The sequence below is a fragment of the Lissotriton vulgaris genome, chromosome 8 (assembly GCF_964263255.1).
Source record: "Lissotriton vulgaris chromosome 8, aLisVul1.2, whole genome shotgun sequence".
NCBI lineage: Eukaryota > Metazoa > Chordata > Amphibia > Caudata > Salamandridae > Lissotriton > Lissotriton vulgaris.
The window spans coordinates 1,290,775,081-1,290,798,930 of record NC_141696.1 but is presented as its reverse complement, the minus strand read 5'-3'; the positions used below and the strand labels follow the sequence as shown (position 1 = coordinate 1,290,798,930).

General features: G+C 48.1%; 1 protein-coding gene across 1 annotated transcript in view; it reads left to right on the top strand.

Moving 5' to 3' along the window:
• RNF17 (ring finger protein 17) overlaps positions 1-23,850 on the top strand; it is a 2,333,865-nt gene that overhangs the window by 824,609 nt on the left and 1,485,406 nt on the right. Inside the window, exon 17 of the mRNA XM_086933472.1 lies at positions 10,020-10,191. Within this exon, the coding sequence (XP_086789598.1) occupies positions 10,020-10,191 (172 nt within the window). The remainder of the gene's footprint in view (positions 1-10,019; positions 10,192-23,850) is intronic.

Genomic DNA, 23,850 nt, shown 5'->3' with positions numbered 1-23,850 from the left:
AGCTTAATGCCTAGCTCGTGTTGGTGAGTCCAACTGAGAATAGACGCGCCATAAGTGGCAACATAGACTTTGCCTTTAATATTTCTGCCTTTAAAAGAAATGTCAGCTCAAAAAAAACCAACTAAATCAATTTTGTGACCAGTGTAGCCACCAGGTTGTACATCGGGTGGTGACAATTTCAATGAACCCCAAACATTTTTGAAAATGTCCATGCCAATAATGCTGTACCATGCGCAAGAATCAATAAGCATAGAAATTTCATTGCCATCAAGCAAAATTATGTCTTTTGGAAAACCCTTGCATTTAGTGTCACCAACACATAACAGACTGTTAATACCAAAAGTATCAATGAGATCAGACTCATCCTCTGTTACTAAATTCACTTTTTGCGAAGACCTACACATTTTACTAAAATGGCCAGAGCGTTTGCATTTAATGCAAACTTTGTTCCAGGCAGGACAACCTCTGTAACTCCCAACATGGTTGACACCTCCACACCTGTAACAAACCACCTGATTCTTTCTTTTGAAAGGTTTACAATCTCTCCTAAAATTCTCTTTTTTATTTGAGATAAACTGTGGTTTAAAAGGAACAAAAGGTTTTTTTGAAGTTAGAGGGTTCTTTTACTATTGAAACTTCAGGAATTACTACTTTGTTTTTATTTTCTTGACCTCGAATTTCACTCACAAAAAGTTCAGACTGTTCAATGCCTTTTGCAATGTTTAACACAGCCTTAAGAGTAGTTTCGGTACCCATCCATAAGCGTTCTTGTATTTTCTTACTTTTGGTTCTCATCATTATTTGGTCTCTGAGGACTTGTTCAAAATTAATTGTCTCGAAAGCACAAGAACCAGCTAGAGTTCGCAAAGCAGCTACATAGTTTTCAATTGATTCGTCCTCTTTTTGTATACGTGAGTAGAACTTAAAACATTCCATAACAGTATTTATTTTTCTGCCAAACCTAGCTCTTAGTTGCTTAACTACAACATCAAATACATTTATGTCACCTGCGCCTTCAATAGGAGGTACATTTTCTAGTTCCTTAAGGCCTGCGCCACCTAAACAATTTTTTAATAAGGCCAATTTGCTTTTAGGAGAACATCCATCCTCTTCTACAACATCGACAAAAGCTAAAAATGTAGGAAACCATAGATCCCATTCCATTTTGGGATCACCAGCTACAGGGAGAAAATGTGCAGGAGATACAATATTGTTAGCCATGCTAAATAACGTTGTGTTGAGAAAATAAAATAAATCAAATAGACTGTAGAAAATACTGGAAAAGAAGCTTAAAAATGAGTAAAATACATTACATTTCAGAAATAAGCATGAATCAATGGTAATATAATAAATTAAAATAAGAAAAGTAGTCACCGACGTCTAGTTGATGTCAAATAGGTGAAATCCGGTGATGATTCAATAGTAAATACAGTCAGCATAGAGGCAGTAACAACAACAAAAAAACGGAAATGCTCTTCTTGAAGTCAGGTAATAACAAATAGTTAAGTCCAGTAAGCGTTACAACGATAAAAAGAAGAAACGCTTTTCGTGAAAGATTTGCGCATCAGCGTTAAAAAAACGTTGCCGTGCGCATCGGCGTCGGAAATAGTTGCCATGGAAATACAAAATGGAGTCACGCTATGACGAGGTACGTAGGGGCGTGATGCGTGATGACGATGAGAAGCAATGAAGACCCTTCTCCGTAGGAGGATTCGGGAGTTTGATGTCAGCAAAGTGAGGAGGCGAGCGCAGCAGAGAATTCAGAACACGGAGCGGAGTTCAAAATGTAAATGCAGCTCGAGAAACTGGAGCCCACGACGGTAATACAGATTTCAATATCCAAAGTCACAGTGTGAAAATTATTAAAAATAGAAACTTAGTTTAAACACGAAAAAAAATTAAAGTTGGAAAAGTAGGCTCAACACGAAAGTGGGCTTTGTAGTAATCCACTGGCTTGACACGAAAGGAAGATAGAGTTGTGGAAATTTTGTAGATGGAGGGAAAACACAGGAAAAGAAGAAATTTCTGCTGCTGGTGCAATCAAAGCACATATATTAAAGGAAGAGCAGGCGCAGGTGCAATCAGTATACACAATATAAAATAAATACCTTGAAGTATGCGTGAACGCTGTTTCAAACAATTTCTCTTCATCCAAAATGACACTTTTCTTAAAAAAATGTAGAAGTTCTGTAGAGTATCCCACAGCGTTGCCAAAATTATGTAGTAATCCCAGGAGACAGTTGTATGGAGAAGAGAAGCTTTAATGCAGAGAAACAGCTTGAACATCCACAGTATGCAGAAGACAGGCTAACACTGCCCAACTCCCACATATAGAACATAGAACACAGGTAGAAGCATAGCAATTCTTAAAGGACTACAACGACGCTTAAAGGGGCATACTACATATATCAGACCCATTCGCTCACAATGCCCATATCTTTCAGCTCTTCTCACTGAGCTTCTGTATTAGCCCCTCACAGTACACACCAGTGCCTGCTCATCATCCTGCCCTCAAATGTGCATCATACCGATTCTGGAAGCTACTGGGGCAGTTCGGGTTCTGTGATTCATCCGTCCTGCTCATTTCGGGTGGCACTGATTTGATACTGATTTTTCTCTTTTTCTCTCTCGTCCCCAATCTCCTGTCTCTTTTCTATAACATTATCTTAATTTCCTCCTCTGCCCATCATTTTGGTCTCTCTTTTATTTCACTCTTCTGCTCGATAATCTACTCTTTCAACTTACTTCTGGAACCTTCCTTCTTGCTGTCGTACTATAGACTGAGGTGAACTGATTACAAGAGGCCCTTAAACAGCCACCTGCACCTCCAGGCCAAGTGTTGGCACAGAAGAAACGTTCTGAGGAAGGAAATGGGTAGTAACTGAGAGACCCACATTTAGGGCTGACCAAATTTTACCAACAGGTACCAGTGGTACTCACGTTTTACTTAGAAGAATGCAAGTTTAAGTTGTGCACCCATCCACTAGCACCAAGGACGCATTCAAAAACGCCACCCGCACTCACCACCAACTAATCCGAAAGGCCAAGAAAACAGCATTCAAGGATCGACTCGACAACAACGCCCACAACAGCAAGGAACTTTTCACCATCGTCAAAGAATTTTCCAACCCCTCGGCCAACTCCAACGACATCACCCCCTCTCAAGCCCTCTGCGACTCCCTAGCCTCATTCTTCCACAACAAGATTGCAGACATCCACAACAGCTTCGACAACCAACCCGGAAACCAACCAACCCAACCATTTGCTGAACATTCTCCCCCCGTGAACACCCTCAACGACTGGAACCCAATCTCCACTGAGGACACCATCCGCCTGATGAATTCCATCCACTCAGGATCCCCCACAGACCCTTGTCCTCATCACATCTTCAACAAAGCAGACTCCGTCATAGCACCGCACCTCCGAGACGTCATCAACTGCTCCTTCAACTCCGCCACCTTCCCGGAAAATTGGAAACACGCTGAACTCACCGCCCTTCTGAAAAAACCCACAGCGGATCCACCGAACTCAAAAATTACCGCCCCATTTCGCTCCTTCCATTCCCGGCCAAAGTCATCGAGAAAGCCGTCAACAACCAGCTCGCCGCTTTCCTCGAAGCCAACAAGTCCCTCGACTCCTCACAATCTGGCTTCCGAGCAAAACACAGCACTGAGACCGCCCTCATCGCAGCAACAGACGACATTCGAACTCTATTGGATAATGGAGACACAGTCGCCCTCATCCTCCTCGACCTCTCGGCAGCATTCGACACAGTCTGCCACAGCACCCTGTTACAACGCCTCAATAACATCGGAATACAAGGAAAAGCACTTGAATGGATCACCTCATTCCTCTCCGGAAGAACCCAGAGAGTCCGCCTCCCACCATTCAAGTCCGAGGCCACTGAAGTCATCTGTGGCGTACCTCAAGGATCCTCACTCAGCCCCACCCTCTTCAACGTTTACATGAGCCCCCTCGCGGCCATCGCCCGCCAACACAACCTCAACATCATCTCTTACGCGGATGACACTCAACTTATCCTTTCTCTCACCAATGACCCCAGCACCGCCAAAACTAACCTACACGAAGGAATGAAAGAAGTTGCCGAATGGATGAAACAAAGCCGTCTGAAACTGAACTCAGACAAAACAGAAGTCCTCATCTTAGGTACATCCCCCTCTGCATGGGACGACTCCTGGTGGCCGGAAGCCCTTGGAAAAGCACCCATCCCGACAGACCACGCACGGAACCTAGGCGTCATCCTGGATTCTTCACTCTCAATGAACAGACAAGTCAGCGCCGTATCCTCATCCTGCTTCAACATTCTTCGCATGCTCAGAAAAACATTTCGCTGGATCCCCACCGAAACAAGGAAAACAGTCACCCATGCTCTAGTCACGAGCCGACTGGACTACGGAAACACCCTCTACGCAGGTACTACCGCTAAACTCCAGAAGAAACTCCAACGAATCCAAAACGCCTCAGCCAGGATCATATTAGACATCCCGCGCAACGAACACATCTCCGGTCACCTGAAAGACCTCCACTGGCTACCCGTCAATAAGAGAATCACTTTCCGACTGCTAACTCACGCACACAAATCACTCTACGACATCGGACCAGAATGCCTCAACTCACGACTATCCTTCTACACCCCCTCCCGCCAACTACGTTCTTCCAACCAAGCCCTCGCCACTGTACCTCGCATCAACAGGACCACCATGGGAGGCAGATCCTTTTCATACCTGGCTGCTAAAACATGGAACTCACTCCCCGCCTACCTTCGCCTCACCCAGAACCACCTAGCATTCAGAAAACAACTTAAAACGTGGATATTTGACAAATAATCCTCCTCCCCTTTCTAAGCGCCTTGAGACCCTCTGGGTAGGTAGTGCGCTATATAAATTCTCTGACTTGACTTGACTTCCACACTTTAAAGCTAGTGGCTCTGATTAAAGTTGGCACTGGATTTTAATATTTCACTTCTGCTCTTGGATTTTCATCACAATAAAATACACTGAACATATTCTTCACAAAAGTTGTTTACAAAAGCTTAAGCTATTGCCATTATAAATTACAGTAACTTTCATTTAAGTATTAATTATTAAAAAAAATTAGAAGCCATTGTTATTTGTAATATCAAAACATGTAAGTCAGGTAAATACAACACATATTGCATTACAAATGCCATAGGTGTCACATTTGCAAAAGTTATAACTATTGGCATTGTAAATGACAAAGCTATTAATTTCGCTATTTTCAAAAACAAAACATAAATAAAAAATGTGTCATTTACAATACCAATAGCTCAAACTTTCCTAATGCGAGACCTATTCCATTGCAAATGCTTGTTAATTAGTGCAATTGGAATACCATCCGGCCCTTGTGCGCCGGACGTTCTAGCAAGCTTTATGTACTTTATCAATTCCTTTCCTGGTGGGGGACTAAAATTCAGAAAAGACAGCAAATGCAGGTCAGACAACACAGGAGGAACTGAACTATTATTACTGTATCATCAAGAGATATAATCCACCCAATCCTTTTCGGGAATAGGTATCGGGGTAGCTCTCTATCTTGAGTCACAGTATTCAGCGATCAAGTGCCAATATTTTCTTGAGTCCTTAGCCCTTGCAGCTTCCCTCAGCCCTACCCACTTCGCATCGAGCTCCTTTCTTTTTTCGCAGAGTATAAGGCGACTTGTCACTCGCTTAAGGCAATTAATTTCCTGCTGTCGACCAAGGAGATAATGTATATGCTGTTTTCGAACAAGATGGTTAATTGCCTGCTTTAAAATTATCATATAAGACCTATCTTGTTTATACGTGAGGGGTTCAGAAGATGTGGAGCTTAAGTTACAAATCTTCTTCATTTGAGCCTCGAAAAAGGACCGCGTTTTAGCTGTTTAAGATAAAATAGGTCTAGTCAGTGCTATCCTAGTGGTATTGCCTACCGCCCTGTCCCCATGCCACAGAGATGGTTGGCAGAAAGACCTTGGCCTTGCATGCACTACTGCAGGGGACACCGTGTCCCAGGTCATTCGCTAACATCACATCAATAGAACGTTAATCCGTATAAAAAAAATTAAAGAAAAAAATAGTTAAAATTACATTATGGGAACGTTTAGCCCATTACAAATTATCTTAGTTCTCCGGGCGTAAAGGGAACATAGCCCTGGGGATATTTTGTAACAGTAATTTAAGTGCCCATTGCTCCTACTGGTGATTTGCGTGTGCATGAGATGTGTACAGCTCAAACGTACAGCTGTGTGTCTTTATTCTACTAGTGTAATGTGCTGTTACGGTCCCAGCCTTTGTCTTTGAATTGTGGAACTTGCAGTTGTGTTTATCCCACTATAAAACAAGTCTACAAGCCCCACAAAAAGAAAAAAAAATAGACTGGGTCTGAACATCACACATAGACCTGGGAAACTTGGCGCTATGAATGGAACATACTAATTATGTTAATACCTGGATATGCTGCAAATGTCACTCTGGGAACCTGGCACCAAACTATGGAATCAGTATATGAACCAGGTGTCAGATTGTGGCAGAAATCCGAAAAAGTGATATCAACTCTTACTTGGGTGCAGCATTTCTTCTCTCTGAACACCTATTTCTGTTTTTTAACTATGCATTTTAACTATGCAAACCTTTATTTCTCCTGCATACTCTTCTTGCTTGCTTTCTTCCCTGAAGATAATGAATGTTCAATGTTATCTTGAAGGCAATCTGACGTTGTGACTTCACTGAACCGTAAATTACCTCACAAATACGTGATAAAGAAAGGAAGCAAATCAGGCAGTGGGGGGAAATATAAGCTTTGTATGTTTCTTAAAAGAGCACTAATGCGATTTTTAAAAAAATGTCAAGTTAAAGAACCAAATCAAACGAACTCAGACTACTCTGAAAAAAACAAAAAAAACCCTATATACTTCACAGAAAAAACCCAGAAATGAAAACCCGAAATTCAACCAGATGTTACCTGAAAAAAAGTTACGCTCAGAATTTCTGTGTGGTCATTGTACAACACACTCTGTCTGTTTTGAAGGCATCTGGGGCTGGTTCAAATTTGTGCATTATTAGGCGGCAGACGTGTGCTGTGTCGCCCGCCACTATGGTCAACCGTTTCCTGTTGAACGAACCGCCTGCCTCTACGTCCCTTCCCAGTCACTCCTACCTCACCTTCTGCAGCCAGGGAGCTCCGAAGTGAGCCCGGCAGGCGGCTGACGCGGGGGATCTCTGCACTCTGTCATCGGCGCAAGTATTTGACAGTCACAATTAGCTAGAAGTACGTCTATGGGTTTTGTATACAAGATACCGGCTCGCCTTAGCCTTAAGCGTAGAATCTAGCAAGTTTCACGCTGGGGGAACTGTAAACACTATCGAAACCTTATTGTGAGGGATTTTGTTCAAATTAAGTCTGCCGCAACAAGTGAGTCATTAATAATAACACTGCACGTATAAACAACAGTGCTCGCAATCATCTCTGCTTCTCGTACGTGAGGCTGACTGAATGGCACAGCTGTTTCTGCTCTGGGTCTGTGTTTTGTTTCCACGAAGAGGAAGCAGGAGTAACCAGAAGCACGGTTCGGCTCTTAGGAAAACAGGGATACCCACATTGCGACAATGGCCGACCAATCACGACTGTCACCCCGCAACATGGCCATGTGAAGTACGTGCATTCGCTGCAGTGGGGTAATCTGTAATGATGCCATGTCGGTGTCTGTGCATCATACCTTTCCAGTGGCGCGTGCTCCTGATCAGTCCCCAAAGAAAATCCAACAGTTTTGCTATGGTGTGCTGTAGGTTCTACACGCGTATTCAGAAGAATATGGTACTCGCATGGAACTTGCAGTCGTGTTTATCCCACTATAAAACAAGTCTACAAGCCCCACAAAAAGAAAACTAGAATGCTTCAGGATAGGATGAAAATAGACCTGACAGTCCTTGCTTTAGGTTCTTCAGCTGCTGGGCAAAATGCGGGGAGAGGCGACGTAAGAGGCCTCGAGAGGTCCCGGCTTCGAATTCCAACGGTGGGGGCTGAAAGGACGAGCAGGCGGGGAGAGGCGATGTCAGAGGCTTCTGTGAGCTCCCAGCCTGTCGTTTCCAGTGGTGGGGGCTGCAGTGAGGAGCAGGCTGGGAGAGGCGATGTCTGAGGCCTATGTGCGAGCGCAGCCTGTCTTTTCCAGTGGTGGGAGCTGCAAATGGAGTGGTGCGGTCAGAGGCCCCTCTGAGATCCCTGCATGGGATTCCTGCGGTGGGAGCTGCAAAGGAAGCGACGCTCCGAGGCAAGAGTGCGGGGCGGTCCGGCCGAGCGGGGGCAGGCTCAAGGCGCAAGGCGATTGGGATGAGCAGCAGAGCGCTAGGGAGTCGCGTCCACCTTCATGGCGAGCTTCAGGTAGAAATGGCTGCCTCAAAGCTCAGAAATTTTTGGAATCGGGGGCGTGTCTTTATGTTTGAGTGACGGATGACGTCATAGTCGAAAGAAGGCAAAAAACACGCCCCCGAATCCGAAAGAGACGGGCTTTAAAGGAGTAACGCCTGTCTCCTCCAATGACTGGCCTCAGTTTAGGAAGCCAGCCAATGGAGGAGAGAGGCGGGTTCAAGCCACCCTAACCTAAAAACATTAACTCTTTGGACTCCTCCGACTGCTTCGCAGTGCGACGGTCCTCGACCTAAAAAACAAGCTCAATCCTCAATAAAAGGACTCCCAAACGAAGTATATATCCTACTAGAAAAAGCCCAACTAATGGTGGAGATCGAATAGTGTACAAAGCCTAATAAAAAAAATACTAGCAACTGAGCAGGAGCCATGTTAGGGGAGACAACTGTAAAAAAGGCAGTGGTAATACAACGGTGGCATTAAAATTAGTATGGAGGAAGAATGCTATATTTGAATGTAAGCAGCTAGGGTGCTGAGGCTAAACACAGGCAAACCGTAACAGAGCAGGAAACCACACAAAATTATTCCCCCCAAGAACAGATGAAGAACCATAGCGGAATGAGACAGTACTAAGTCGCTGCTCTGTGGGAGGAACAGAAGAGAGAAATGAGGGACAAAGAGGCTGGACTGAACTAGCAAGCAAGGATTTTTAAAGGACACTGACATAGACCAATTAAAAGCGTTGCCAGGTAAGGGCCTGGACTAAAAGTACAGACCGATTACAGCAGGTCTCGAAGAGAGAGTGCATGCACTGTCTAGCTAGACTTAAAAAGGTCTCATCAGGTTTGAGATCACAAAAAACAACATGCCGCCCCACCGTCTTATGTGCTTAACCCATGACAGAGGCAGTATTCCTCTGCCCACAGAGTTAGGAACTTGGATACACACCCAGTCAGGCACTCGAGGCAGCGGTACCCCCCTGTATACGAAGCAGGTGACATTCCCGTCCCAAGAGACTTGCGGAAATTTGACAAATGAAGAGTTGGGGTGCAGTCCGTACCACAGTACTCGTATTTCTTATCACTAAACCAACTTGTGTATTGCTCACTGCCAACTCCAGCATCTCCTACTAGCAATATCCACCAAGTTTCATACCCTGCACTGTTCCTTGAGCCCTTCTGTGAGAACGCGAGTAGGCTTAATCCTCTGCTTTGTGGGCTGCTGTTTATTATGTCCTTACATTACAACCTTCACAAGGACATTTCTTGAGTCGAGCATAAGGTGATGAGTCCAGAACAGTCAATAGGTTGATCATTGTAGATAGGTCTTTTTATACCTTTCAACTGAAAAATAAGTTTCTGTGGAAAGCAACAAACTTAAGAATATTTTAGTGTAATGTTTTATGATACCCGTAACATTTGTTGTGCTCAATGAAAACACAAGCTATTGTGGAGATAACTTGTATAAGTTACGGTGTTAAGTGCACACGTGAAAGTGTGAGAAAATTCGCAGCATAGCACGTTACAAGAATCCTTTTTATTAAGCTAGGAATTGATATTCGTGTAATATTGTTTCTGATCACGATTGTCATACATATTGAGTGATGAATTGCTTTTTCTTTTTCTTTATTTTGTAAGAGTTAGTGAACTCTTCTTCATGAAGTCAGAACATCTTAAGTTGCAGAAGTCCATGGTGAGAGATTTGTTCCCACACATACGAAAAATTGATACGTTGATGGAGTCCAAGATGAGGTCACTTGGTCCACTGGCTGTGCTGTGTGCCTTGAAGGATATTGTACCCCATAATCCAGTAAGTTTTCATTTCAGCATGCGTATTTTGATGGTGTTATGTAGGTAGCTGTCTAAGAACACTGATTTAAAGTGCTGTTTACTCTATCTGTAATGCACCAGCCATGCGTTTTCTTTTTTAAAGCGTCGCCACAAATCACCTTATCTGATAGAGACAGTTATAAATTCCTTCCCTTAGAATTACCCCCAGGCATCAGACTGGATCCGGAGTATTTTCACTTAGCAGTATCCCTGTGCATTGGTATGTGGTGTCGGTTGACCACGCATCAGTCGTCGGCATTGTGGTCGCCAAGATGATATTGCGGTGCCTACTTAGATGCTGCCCCTGCGCGCAGACATCAGTTCTTTCTTTTTTATGCCAGCCTAGCGCAGATCCAGAGAAAGCTCATCACTTTAGTCACTTTTTGACTAAGCTTTCTTCTACTTTTGTCGACTTCTTTTTTGGAGTCATCGACTCATGGTGCGCAAGGGATGTCCCATCAGACCTCCTTCAAGCTCTGCGAGGTCTGTAATAGACCTGCACTTGTGTGCCATTAGGGTCTGGAGTGCCACCAGGACCAGAAGTCATACTCCGACTTCCAGGCCATGAATCTGAAGTCTTAGCGAGAGTGGTTCCGAAAGCTCTTGGAGGCCCGGCAGTTGGCTCTATGTCGCTTTCAGTCTCACTCGAAGGGAAGGTCTCAAGACCGTTCACAGAGCCACCACACCTTGTCCAAGTCTTCGCTCTCCCCGGGTAAGTCTAAGCACAAGAAGAAGGCAAAGAACCACCATTGCTCTTCTTTCTCCCCGTCAGTCGGCTGATGCGATGAGGGATCTGGAGCTTCGTCGCTTTAAGGCTCCATCCCGAGCACCTGATTCAGAAGATGACTCCACTCCTCCCTCCGCTTCTGGGAGCCAGGGCGTCCCCTGCCCAGCTTCGTACATTTTATAAAGCCCTCCACCCTATCTTTGGGCAGCCAGATTCCGCTTGCGCGCTTTGGGTCTGCTGAGTCGATGTGGGGCCTTGGGCCTTCGATACCGGCAGCTCCAGCCTGGGCGTGCCCTCCTGGATCCAGACCTGGATCTGTATCAGCGCCGGTCGACCTTACTTGATCTTCCCTGGTGACGACACCCCCGGTGTTGGCCTTGCCCCTGTCCTACGCCATCCGCATCCTTACCCTAGAGCTGGACCTGGAGCCGGACGGAAGTTGAATCGAATGCTGGATGGTACTTGTGTTCCCTTGTTTATCCCAAGTGTTACCTATCGCCCTGAAGGCAGTGATGAGACTGGGAGGGGTCGCTGGACCATATGGCAGACCAGCTGGAAGAACCGGACTGTAGAGAGAAATTGGGTGACACCAGTGGTCTGGACACTTCCACAGACCTTGGCATGCTTTATCCCCCTACCGTGGCTATGGAGGTTGGAGCGTCCTATGCTGTGGTGGTGAATAGGGCAGCCTAGGCCTTGGGCCTGGAGCTCCCTACAGTGGTATCAGGACTAATCTCCTGACAGAGGTGCTTCAACCTGCGGCAACTTCGTCAGAACCCCTCTTGCCCTTCAACAAAGCCCTCACAGACGTTCTTCTAGGCACTTGTTCCAAGCCCAGCACAGGGGCCCCTGTGGCACAGGCGATTGCCCACTGCCCTGCTCTGGGCCATTCCATTTTCCTCACCCAACACCCTTCCCCGAGAGCTTGCTGGTCCATGCTTCTTCCAAGGGCGAATTCCCTTCTGCTCCTCCAGACTGGGAATCCAAGAAGCTGGTTTATCTTGCAAAGCGTATTTTCTCTTCCTCTAGCTTGGCACTGCGGTCTGTGAATAATGTGTGCCCTGTTGGGCCAATACTCCCATGCAATCCTGGATATGGTTGCACAAGTGCTGCCTCGGTGTTAGGACGGGGCCCTGGTCGTTCTCTCCCAAGCCTTGGCAGATAGGAGAGATGCAGAAACATTTTATATTTGCTATGGACTAGATACCACCGACTCCCTGGGCAGAACATTTGCCACGTCAGTAGCCCTTCGGCGCTATGCCTGGTTGAGGAAGTCTGGCTTTTTGGGGAATGTTCAAGCAACTCTGTTGGACATGCCCTTTGATGGGAGTCGCCTTTTTGTTGACAAGGAAGACTATGCACTAGAGAGCTTTAAGGATTCTCTAGCTACGGCTGGACGTGGGACCCAGCGACATTGCAATCCTGCCCCCTCCCGCAGCAGTCTCCAAACCCTTCTAGTCTGACCTTTCAAGCCGATCACCGGCCAATGGGTGGCAGGATTCGTCATCTCCTCCCCTACTAGCAAACAATCACATCAGACAGGTGGGATTTACAGATAATCCGAAGGAGCTACTCCCTCCCCTTATAGACTACCTCTCCCTCCATGCCACCATCTTTCGGTCAAGTGTCAGAGGTTCATTTGGCACTTCTACACCAGGAAGTTCCAGCCCTATTGGCTAAGGGAGCTATCGAAAGGGTCCCTGCACCAGAAGTAGGTTGTGGTTACTATTCCTGCTACTTTCTGGTGCCCAAGAATGACAAGGGCCTGTGTCCTATCCTAGACCTCTGGGCTCTCAACTGTTTCCTCCACAAGAAGTTCAAAATGCTCATGTTGGCTCAGGTTCTGTCTGCTTCGATCCTGGAGACTGGATGATTGCGTTTGACCTGCAGGACACCTATTTCCATATTCCAATCCTGCCAGCACACAGACGCTATCTACGATTCGTAGTAGGCCATGAGCTTTTTCAGTTGACTGTGCTCCCCTTCGGCCTTACCAGCGCCCTTTGGGTGTTGACAAAAGTGATGGCGGTGGTCGCAGCTCATCTGCGCTGATCAAGGGTTCCAGACTTTCCCTATCTCGACTGGCTGTTGAAGGAGGGCTCGCCCCAGACTGCTGTCTCCCACCTCCAGACTACGGCAGGCTCTCTATCACTACCAACGTGCCGAAGTCCCACCTGACCCCCTCTCAGTGGCTCCTTTTCATTGGAGAAGTTCTGGATACAGCGCTGTTTCGGGCTTATGCTGCCAAGCAGTGAGCCCGGGAGAATCGAGCTATGATACTGAGGTTTCAGCCTTTATCCCAGATTTTGGTGAGAATGTCCCTGAAGCTGCTGGGCCTCATGGCCTCCTGCATCCTGCTAGAGGATCATGCCAGATGGCATATAGGGGCTCTGCAGTGGGACCTGAAGTTCCAACAGGTACTGACAGGTATCCCCCGTAGAACATCAGCCAAACCTGCCTTGAGGGCACTTCACTGGCTGCCAATCCGTGAAAGGGTCAAATTTAAGGCCTTATGCACAACACACAAAGCTCTACAAGGCCAGGGTCCCCCGTTGCTCAAAATCATGCTCTTCTCATACAAACCTAATAGGTCTCTGCATTCCTCCCATGGCAACCTAGCCACGGTACACAGAATTAAGAAAGCCCGAACTGGAGGACGCCGTTTCTCAGTTGCAGCCGCAACATCTTGGAACGCCCTACCAGCCCATCTGCGCGATGAACCTAATCACAATAAATTCCGCAAGTTACTCAAAACTCACCTTTTCCCACAATAGTCCACGCACACCCATCACTCTTTCCGTTGCCCCCCTCAGTTGTTAGTGCAATCCCAGCGCTGGGACGCCCCCGGGCAGCCATGCGCTTTAGAAATCCCGTTTACATTTCATTTCATTTCATTTCATTTCATTTCAATGGGTGCAGCATCAGAGGAATCTTTCCGATTGCGTTCAGATCTTTGAGGGCACTGCACACCAATTGCAGTGCTGGCTAACGGACCAGGATTAGGTCAACCGCAGATCCCTCTCCCTTCCCCAACCAGAGTTCACAGTGGTGACAGATGCGTCACTCCTGTGATGAGGCAGCCACATGGGAGAGGCGGAGATCAGAGGCCCCTGGTCTCTGGTGGAGTCCGGGCTACACATCAACCTTCTGTCAGAGAAAGGGTAGTGCAGGTGTTCACGGACCACACCACCCCATATGGTACTGCAACAAACAGGGTGAGGTCGTGGACCCTCTGTCAAGAGGCTCTTCGCCTTTTGAGGTGACTGGAACATCAGGGCATATCCCTGGTGGTTCAACACCTGGCAGGTTCTCTGAACTCCGGGGGAGACAAACTCAGCCGCTCTTGCATTATGGATCACGAATGGCGCCTTCACTCTGAGGTGGTGCAAGGTCTCCTTCAGCAGTGTGGAGAGCCTTGGTTAGATCTGTTCACCACCAAAGAGAATGTGTAATGTAAGCAGTTATGCGCATTTGAATTTCCAAGGTGGCACTCGCTCGGCTACGCTTTTCGTCACAAGTGGAATTGCGGTCTTCTAGACGCCTTTCAGCCTATACCACTTCTGCACAGAGTGCTGAAGATCAAGTGCGACTGCGCCCAAGTCATTCTTGTGGTTCCGGATTGGGCACGGAGAGTCCGGTATCCCGAGAAATTGAACATGGCCATTGATCCTCTGATCCGACTCCCTCTTGGAGACTATCTTCTGTCGCAGTAGCAGGGGAATGTGCTTCACCCAAACCTGTCCAGCCTCCACTTCCTTGCTTCCTTGCATGGAGATTGAGCGGCGGCAGTTGATGTCGTTTGACCTGCCTCCTGAAGTCTGCGATGTTATCTTGGCAGCCAGGCGTCCCACCACTAAGACGGTATACGCCTGCAGATGGAACACATTTGTGGCATGGTGCACAGCAAAGGCTGTGGATCCCCGTTCAGCCCTTCTTTCTGAGTTTCTCGTGCTCCTACTTTCCTTGGCCCAGCAGGGCTGTGTTCTGGGCACTATCAAGGACTATCTCTCAGCCATTTCAGCCTTTCTAAGGCTTCCTGATCAGCATTCTCTTTTCAAGTCCCTTATTATAAATAGATTCATTAAGGGCATTAATCCTATCTTTCCTCCTATTCCTTTCGTAATGCCTCAGTGGGACTTGAACTTGGTTCTGACTTATCTTATGTGCGCTCCCTTCGAGCCGCTACATAATTTTTCTCTCAGAGTTTTAACTTTGAAAACTGCCTTCTTGGTTGCCATCACCTCTGCTCGCAGGGTGAGTGAGCTACTAGCTCTTTCTTCTAACCCTCCTTTCTTGGCTGTTCATCCAGACAAGGATGTACTTCATACGAGGCCTCCTTTCCTTCCCAAAGTGGTTACCTCTTTCCACATAGGGCAGACCATCACTCTGCCCACCTTCTTTCCCCCTCTGCATCCTTCTAAAGAGGAAGAGCGGCTCCATTGTCTGGATACAAAATATGCGCTTTCTTTCTATTTGAATCGCACAAGACAATTCCGGGTAGATGACCAACTCTTTGTTGATTACGTAGGCGCCAAGAAAGGTCAGTGCATACAAAAATGGACCATCTCTCGATGTATTTGTATAAAAATCTGTTATTCCTTGGTAAAAAAAAGACCCCCATTGGGGTTGCGCGCACTTTCCATCGGGGCGACAGCAGCGGATACGGCTTTGGGGCGTGAAGTCCCCCTTCATGACATCTGCCAGGCTCCTATGTGGGCTTCACTGCACACATTTACCAACCACTACTGCCTGGACAGTTAAGTCCAGAGAGACAGCTTCTTCCGCCGTTCGGTTCTCCAGGACGTTTCTGGTGTTAACTTGGTTTGCAGACCCACCACCGGGGTTGGTATTGCTGGGTATCTAATCCAAGGTGAGGAATCCATAACTAATTGTTTTTCAGATGAACAAGTTGCTTACCTTCAGATAACAATGTATCCGTAAGAGACACAGATTAGTTATGGATTCCTCACCGTCTCACCCCTCCTCCCCGTTCTGCGAACTGACTTCTAGCATAAGGGACTCTCTTTCAGGGCCCTAGTTTTCGTGCACCAGAGGTCAGTTTCTTACATGGCTCTGCCCTTCTGGCGTGGAATGTCGTGTAAAGAACTGATGTCAGCGCGGGAGGGCGCCGACTACGTAGATAGCGCAACGTAATTTCGGTGACCACGACGCCAAAGATGAACGCGGAGTTGACTGACGCCACCTATAAATGCGCAGAGGTAGTGCTGAGGAAAAAAATCTCTGGATCCAGTCTGACGCCTGGGAGTGATTCTTAGGCAAGGAATTTGTAACTAATCTATCTCATACAGATATATATCGTTACTGAAGGGAAGTAACTTGTTTGTCAGCGTGCATGGGCAACCTCTAAGTAGACACTGCGACGTCATCCTGGCAACCACGACGACTAACACGGAGTCGACCGATGCCTCCTACCAACGTGCAGGGGCACAGCTACAGAAAAAGTCTTCAGATAGAGTGTGACGCCTGGGGGTAATTGTAAGGATCGGAATCTATAACTAATGTATGTCTCTTACAGATACATCGTTACCAAAGGTAAGTAACTTGCTCTTTGGGCCACTTAGTACCTCAAATAATGTTGCTTGGGAATTTTGGCCTGTGTTGTTACTTCAGTCTTAAGCTCTTTCTTTTTTAAGGCTTTTAGGGATGAAGTCAGCAAATCAGAATTGTGGTCCGCGCCCATTATTGACTTCTCTAATAGGGATAATTCTGAGCCTAGTAGCCTCTCATGGGCTTGTAGTGATCTGGAAATAACAGTATCTTGATCCCTTGGATTGGACGGTTTGTGAACCGGCACACCATCTATAGAAAATTATGTTCTCCTGCCTGACTCCTCTAGGCCACCAAAGCACAACAGCAGTAGAGGGAGGGGGAGGGTGCAGCACAGGCAGCAGATGCTTCTGACAGGTGGGGTTTCCAGACCTGTCAAGGCCTCTCTGGGGCCTCTCTGATCTGCAGGCTGGAAGTTGACTGAAAGTCAGTGTAGGGGCAGAGAATAGAGTAAACTTGCCCCGATCACTGTGTTGCCTTTTACTTGATTTACAAAAAGGGGGTGGTGATGAACAGAGTGTCTGAGTTAAACAGACCACTCTTACCCAGTCCAAAGATCAGGGCTTGATCCATCACCGTTATTTATCTCACTGCCCCATCCCAGCTCAGAACCTGGCTATATGCAAATCAGTCTGTCCCTGGCCCAGTGCATCATGGGAACAGGGCAGACTAAACTACCAAGCCAATTCTTCACCAGAAAGGAGACAAGCTACCGGGGACCGGTTTCTGGCATTTCAGCCTTCTTTAAATATTTTTGTCCACCCTAAGCGTGGAAGGGTATACTCAGATGTGAGTCCCTTGCTCATTGCACCATCAGGATTCAAGCAAGCCGGGCCGAAGACGGCTGAAATGCCAGAAACCGGTCCCCGGTAGCTTGTTTCCTTCCCAGTGTAAGAATTGGCTTTTGTAGTTTGGTTTGCCCTGTTCCCATCATGCACTGGGACAGGAACAGACTAATTTGCATACAGCCAGGTTCTGAAACTGGGATGGTGCAGTGAGCTAAAAAACGGTGTTGGATCTAGCCCTGATCTCTTGACTGGGTGAGAGTATTCTGTTTAATTCAGAGACTCTGTCCCTCACCACCCCTTGTTGTAAATATTTTTGTCCACCCTAAGCGTGGAAGGGTATACTCAGATGTGAGTCCCTTGCTCATTGCACCATCAGGATTCAAGCAAGCCGGGCCGAAGACGGCTGAAATGCCAGAAACCGGTCCCCGGTAGCTTGTTTCCTTCCCAGTGTAAGAATTGGCTTTTGTAGTTTGGTTTGCCCTGTTCCCATCATGCACTGGGACAGGAACAGACTAATTTGCATACAGCCAGGTTCTGAAACTGGGATGGTGCAGTGAGCTAAAAAACGGTGTTGGATCTAGCCCTGATCTCTTGACTGGGTGAGAGTATTCTGTTTAATTCAGAGACTCTGTCCCTCACCACCCCTTGTTGTAAATATTTTTGTCCACCCTAAGCGTGGAAGGGTATACTCAGATGTGAGTCCCTTGCTCATTGCACCATCAGGATTCAAGCAAGCCGGGCCGAAGACGGCTGAAATGCCAGAAACCGGTCCCCGGTAGCTTGTTTCCTTCCCAGTGTAAGAATTGGCTTTTGTAGTTTGGTTTGCCCTGTTCCCATCATGCACTGGGACAGGAACAGACTAATTTGCATACAGCCAGGTTCTGAAACTGGGATGGTGCAGTGAGCTAAAAAACGGTGTTGGATCTAGCCCTGATCTCTTGACTGGGTGAGAGTATTCTGTTTAATTCAGAGACTCTGTCCCTCACCACCCCTTGTTGTAAATATTTTTGTCCACCCTAAGCGTGGAAGGGTATACTCAGATGTGAGTCCCTTGCTCATTGCACCATCAGGATTCAAGCAAGCCGGGCCGAAGACGGCTGAAATGCCAGAAACCGGTCCCCAGTAGCTTGTTTCCTTCCCAGTGTAAGAATTGGCTTTTGTAGTTTGGTTTGCCCTGTTCCCATCATGCACTGGGACAGGAACAGACTAATTTGCATACAGCCAGGTTCTGAAACTGGGATGGTGCAGTGAGCTAAAAAACGGTGTTGGATCTAGCCCTGATCTCTTGACTGGGTGAGAGTATTCTGTTTAATTCAGAGACTCTGTCCCTCACCACCCCTTGTTGTAAATATTTTTGTCCACCCTAAGCGTGGAAGGGTATACTCAGATGTGAGTCCCTTGCTCATTGCACCATCAGGATTCAAGCAAGCCGGGCCGAAGACGGCTGAAATGCCAGAAACCGGTCCCCGGTAGCTTGTTTCCTTCCCAGTGTAAGAATTGGCTTTTGTAGTTTGGTTTGCCCTGTTCCCATCATGCACTGGGACAGGAACAGACTAATTTGCATACAGCCAGGTTCTGAAACTGGGATGGTGCAGTGAGCTAAAAAACGGTGTTGGATCTAGCCCTGATCTCTTGACTGGGTGAGAGTATTCTGTTTAATTCAGAGACTCTGTCCCTCACCACCCCTTGTTGTAAATATTTTTGCCTTTTACTTGGGCAGTTTTGGCCGGTCCGTTCAGCAAAGCAAGAATGACAAGATATGTCAACACCCTTCCCATCATTAATAAGGATAATGTTTTCTAAATGTCTGATTTTGTTTTCCTTCGGATTCTATCCATGTTGCATGCTCATAGTGCTTGCTTGCTATTTGTAACCAGAATGCCCAATTAGCAAAATGCTCTTGTCTCCTATTCCAAGCATAATTTTGGTAGGTCATATTTGTATATATCCTGTAGGCTTCCATGCTGGAACAGACTAGATTTACTGCAGTGAGAAAGGAGGTCCTGGGCTTTCTGTTAAAGAGAAGATGACGAAAGTTGTACAGGAACCCTCGTAATGGACGTTTCATATAAAATAAGACGTCATCTGCATACAGACGCCACGTCTTTTATTTCTCACCTGTACACTTCACTAGGGCAAGAGCAAGTGTAATCTTGATAACTGTGTCTCCAGTGCTACTACAAATATATGAAAGAGACCCGTTCATGATAGATTCCTTACCTTAGAATATCCTCAGGCGTCTGACTGGATCCGGAAAGTTTTTCGTCAGGAGTACCCCTGCGCGTCAGTAGGTGGCGTTATGCAGCTCTGCATCCGTTGCTGGCGTTGTGAGCGCCGAGATGACGTCACGGAGACTACTTAGGCACCACTCATGCGTGCTGTCAGTTCTTTCTTTTTCCACGCCAGCAAGCGCAGATCCGGTCAAAACACGTACTCTAGTCACTTTTTGACTAACTTTTTTGAGATTTTTGTCTCTACTTCTTTTTGAGTCTTTGACTTCTGGTGCAACGTAGGGATGCCTGGGTTTGAATCCTGCGGGGCCTGCCGCCGTACAATGTCGGTGGCGGACCCCCATGGCGTCTGTCTCTGCTGTCAGGAGAGGGACCATGACTCCAGGTCATGTTCCGACTGTCTGGCCATGGCTCCGATGGCTTTGCGGGAGCAGTCCCGAAAGCTGCTGGAGGCCCGGCAGTCATCTCCACACCGTTTGAGGTCCAGGGGTCTCTCGAGGGACCGACCGTGAAGCCATCATCATCTCTCTCCGGGGTCCAAGTCTTCACCCTCAGGATCGGGTATGAGTCGTCACAAGAAAAAGTCGAAGAAGCGTGTACGCTCTCTGACCTTCCCCCGTCAGTCCCCGGATGCGGACGAGGGGGCCCGGGGTCCTTCCCCTGTGGCTTTGTTGGAGCCTGAGAGTCCCGCGACCGACCTGCCCTACCCGGATCCGTCGCTGACTCCGGCCCAGGTGCAAGAGTTCCTTGCTGCCATGGACCTCCTATTCAGACCTAGGGCTTCCGCCGGCGCTGCTTTGGGCCCTGCGGTCCCTATTGAGGGCCCTTGCTTGCCACCGGTGGCGCCGCAAGGTCCTCCGCCCCGGCGTCGCAGGGTCTTCCGCCGGCGGCTCCGGCGCCCCCTGCGGCTCCGTTCCCGGCGCCGCAATGTGTTCCGTTCGTCCCACCTCCACCCTTGCCCGAGTTTCCGGGATATTTTGCTCCAGGTTGGGACCCTAATTGGTGCATGGAGCCGGATCAGCGCCGTTGGAGCCTTTCTTTTCCCTTGTGCCTCCCCCGTCTGAGAACCCTCTTGCACGGCAGTGCGAGTCTGAACATGAGTGGGCGGCGGACTAGAAGGATGCAGGTGGCTTTCACCTCTCCTCTGAGCCTGGGTTTGTTTCTCCTCCAGCTGTCATAGAGGAAGGTACCACATACACTGTGGAGCTCCATAGAGCAGCTGAGGCTCTTGACCTTGATCTGCCTACCGTTACCCTCAAGACGAACCTCCTTACTGAAGTGCTTCAGCCGGCGGCAAGTTCTATGGAACCTTTGCTTTTGTTCAATGAGTCCTTGACGGATGTTTTGATGGGCACCTGGTCTAGACCAGCCACAGGGGTTCCTGAAGATAAAAACGTGGCCAGGTATCATCGCCTGGCACAAGGTGACCCTGCCTCTTAAGCAAATCATCCGATCCCCGAGAGCCTGGTTATTCAGGCCTCCACTTCCCAAAGTGCATTCCCTACCGTTCCGCCAGATAAGGAATCGAAAAAGCTGGAGAAGTTTGGCAAGAAGTTGTTTTCCTCTGCCATCCTGGGGCTGCGGTCAGTCAACACTGCATGCCTCTTGGGCCGCTACTCTCATGCTGTGTGGGACACGGTGGCGCAAACTCTGCCCCAGTGCCCGGAGGAGGTTTGAGCTGTACTTTCCCAAGCTGTTGTGGAGGGGAAGGATGCCGCGAAGTTCGCCATTCAGTGAGGGCTGGACACTGCGGACTCTTTGGCGAGAGCCATCTCCATTATGGTGGCCCTGCGTTGCCATGCCTGGCTGCGGTCCACAGGTTTTTCGGGGGATGTCCAGAGTTCCCTCATGGACATGCCTTTTGATGGTACTGGCCTGTTTGGCGATAAGGCAGACAGTGCACTGAAGCGTTTCAAGGACTCTCGGGCTACAGCCAAGTCCTTGGCTCTCTCCACCACACACCCGGCCACGTCTACCTTTCGTGTGCACGGCAGGGGCGCCGCGCCCCCTACACGTTCGTTCAGCCAGAAGCCTGCGCAGAACCAACCTTAGCGTGGCCGCGGGCGTGGTGACGGCCATGGCGGCACAGGGGGTTATTGTGTGGGTCAGTCTACCTCCGCTCCCGCACCATCCACCTCAAAACCTTCCTAGTCCAAGCTTTGGGTTGCACCCCATGCCGGTGGGCGGCAGGATTCAACATCACCTCCCCCACTGGCGCACTCTCACTTCAGACAGGTGGGTGCTGCAAATCCTCCAAAAAGGGCTACTCCCTTTCGAGTCTACTCCCCCAGCCATGCCACCTCAGTTCCACTGCATGTTGGGCGATCACTTTGCGCTTCTCCAACAGGAAGTCACGGCCCTCCTGGCCAAGGGAGCCTTCAAGCGCGTTCCTGGGCCAAAGTAGTCCGTGGTTGTTATTCCCACTACCTTCTGGCCCCCAAAAAGGAGAAAGAGGGCCTGCGCCCCATCTTGGACCTCAGGAATGTCAATCGCTCCGGAAGGTGAAGTTCTAGATGTTGACTCTGGCTCAGGTCTTGGCTACCCTAGACCCTGAAGACTGGATGGTAGTGTTGGACTATATTTTCACGTCCCCGACCTGCCGGCCCACCGGCGATACCTGCGGTTCACTGTAGGCCTGGGGCATTTTTAGTTTGCTGTGCTCCCTTTAGGCCTTACCAGCGCCCCTTGGGTGTTCATGAAAGTGATGGCGGCGGTCGCAGCTCATCTGCGCAGGTCAGGGGTGTCAGTCTTCCCTTACCTCGATGACTGATTGTTGAAGGCGGGCTCGCCCTAGGCAGTCGTCACCCACCTTCAGACTACGGCCAACCTCTTGCATTTGCTGGGATCCTCCATCAATGTGCCAAAGTCGCACCTGAGTCCCTCTCAGAAGCTCCCCTTCATCGGAGCGGTTGTGGATTCGACGCAGTTTCGGGTTCATCCTCCTGAGTAGCGAGTTCGGGATATTCAGGCTATGAATTCAGGCTATGATTCTGATCTTTCGGCCTCTATCCCGAGTTTGTCAGGATGACCCTCCGACTCCTTGGCCTGAAGGCCTCCTGCATCCTGCTGGTGCAGCATGCCAGATGGCATATGCAGGCTTTGCAGTGGGACCTGAAGTTCCAGTGGGCACAGCATCAGGACAACCTGTCCGATCATGTCCAGATCTCGGAGGGCACTGCACGACAATTGCAGTGATGGCTCACTAATCGCGATTGGGTCAATGGCAGATCCCTCTCCCTTGCCCAACCGGAGCACACAGTAGTGACGGATGCGTCCCTCTTGGGATGGGGCGGCTACTTGGGAGAGGCGGAGATCAGAGATCACTGGTCTCAGGCAGAGTCCCGGCTCCATATCACCCTTTTGGAGCTTCGGGCGATCCGACTTGCACTAAAAGCATTCCTTCCCTCTGTCTGGGGAAGTGTAGTGCAGGTGTTCACGGACAACCACCACCATGTGGTATTGCAACAAACAGGGCAGGGTGGGGTCGTGGATCCTATGTCAGGAGGCTCTGAGCCTCTAGACATGGCTGGAACACCAAGGCATTACCTTGGTGGTTCAACACCTGGCAGGTTCTCTAAATACTGGGGCGGACGAACTCGGCCACCGGTGCTTGATGGATCACGAATTTCAAAAACACAGTGCCCACACCACAATTACTCAATCAATTTTTTGGAGAGGGTAAGAAACCAATTTATTGTGACCACCCTCGACCTAGTTATTTTATGTCAATCATTTTATACTTTTCAAATTTTAACAAGATTTGTAACAGAAAAAAAGACTACACCTTTAAATATTTACAAAACTATATATACTCTGTACATCCGTAGAAAAAACACACAATGTTTACACAATTTCTGCATCAAACATTACAAAAAATTACAAAGAATTACAAAAAATCATGAATACATCACAAAAAACAATATCGCAAACGTTACAATCAAAGCATGAGAAACTAATTTCTAGGGGGATTATAAGCAACTTAATGGCTCATAGACACTTGAATACTGGACCTGCCGGTCCTAGTATCTTAAAGATGGTAATTTATTCCACCCGAGAAAGACTGCCGACGCGTTTCAAGACCATGATACATCACGAATGGGGTCTGAACTCGGACGTGGTGCAAAGTCTCTTTCTGCAGTGGGGAGACCATTGGTTAGATCTGTTCACCACCGAAGAGAACGTACAATGTCAACAGTTCTGTACGTTGGAATTTCCAAGGCGGCACTCGCTCGGCAACGCTTTTTGTCGCGAGTGGAGTTGCAGTCTGTTGTACGCCTTTTCGCCTATACCACTTCTGCCCAGAGTGCTGAAGAAGATTCGGCACG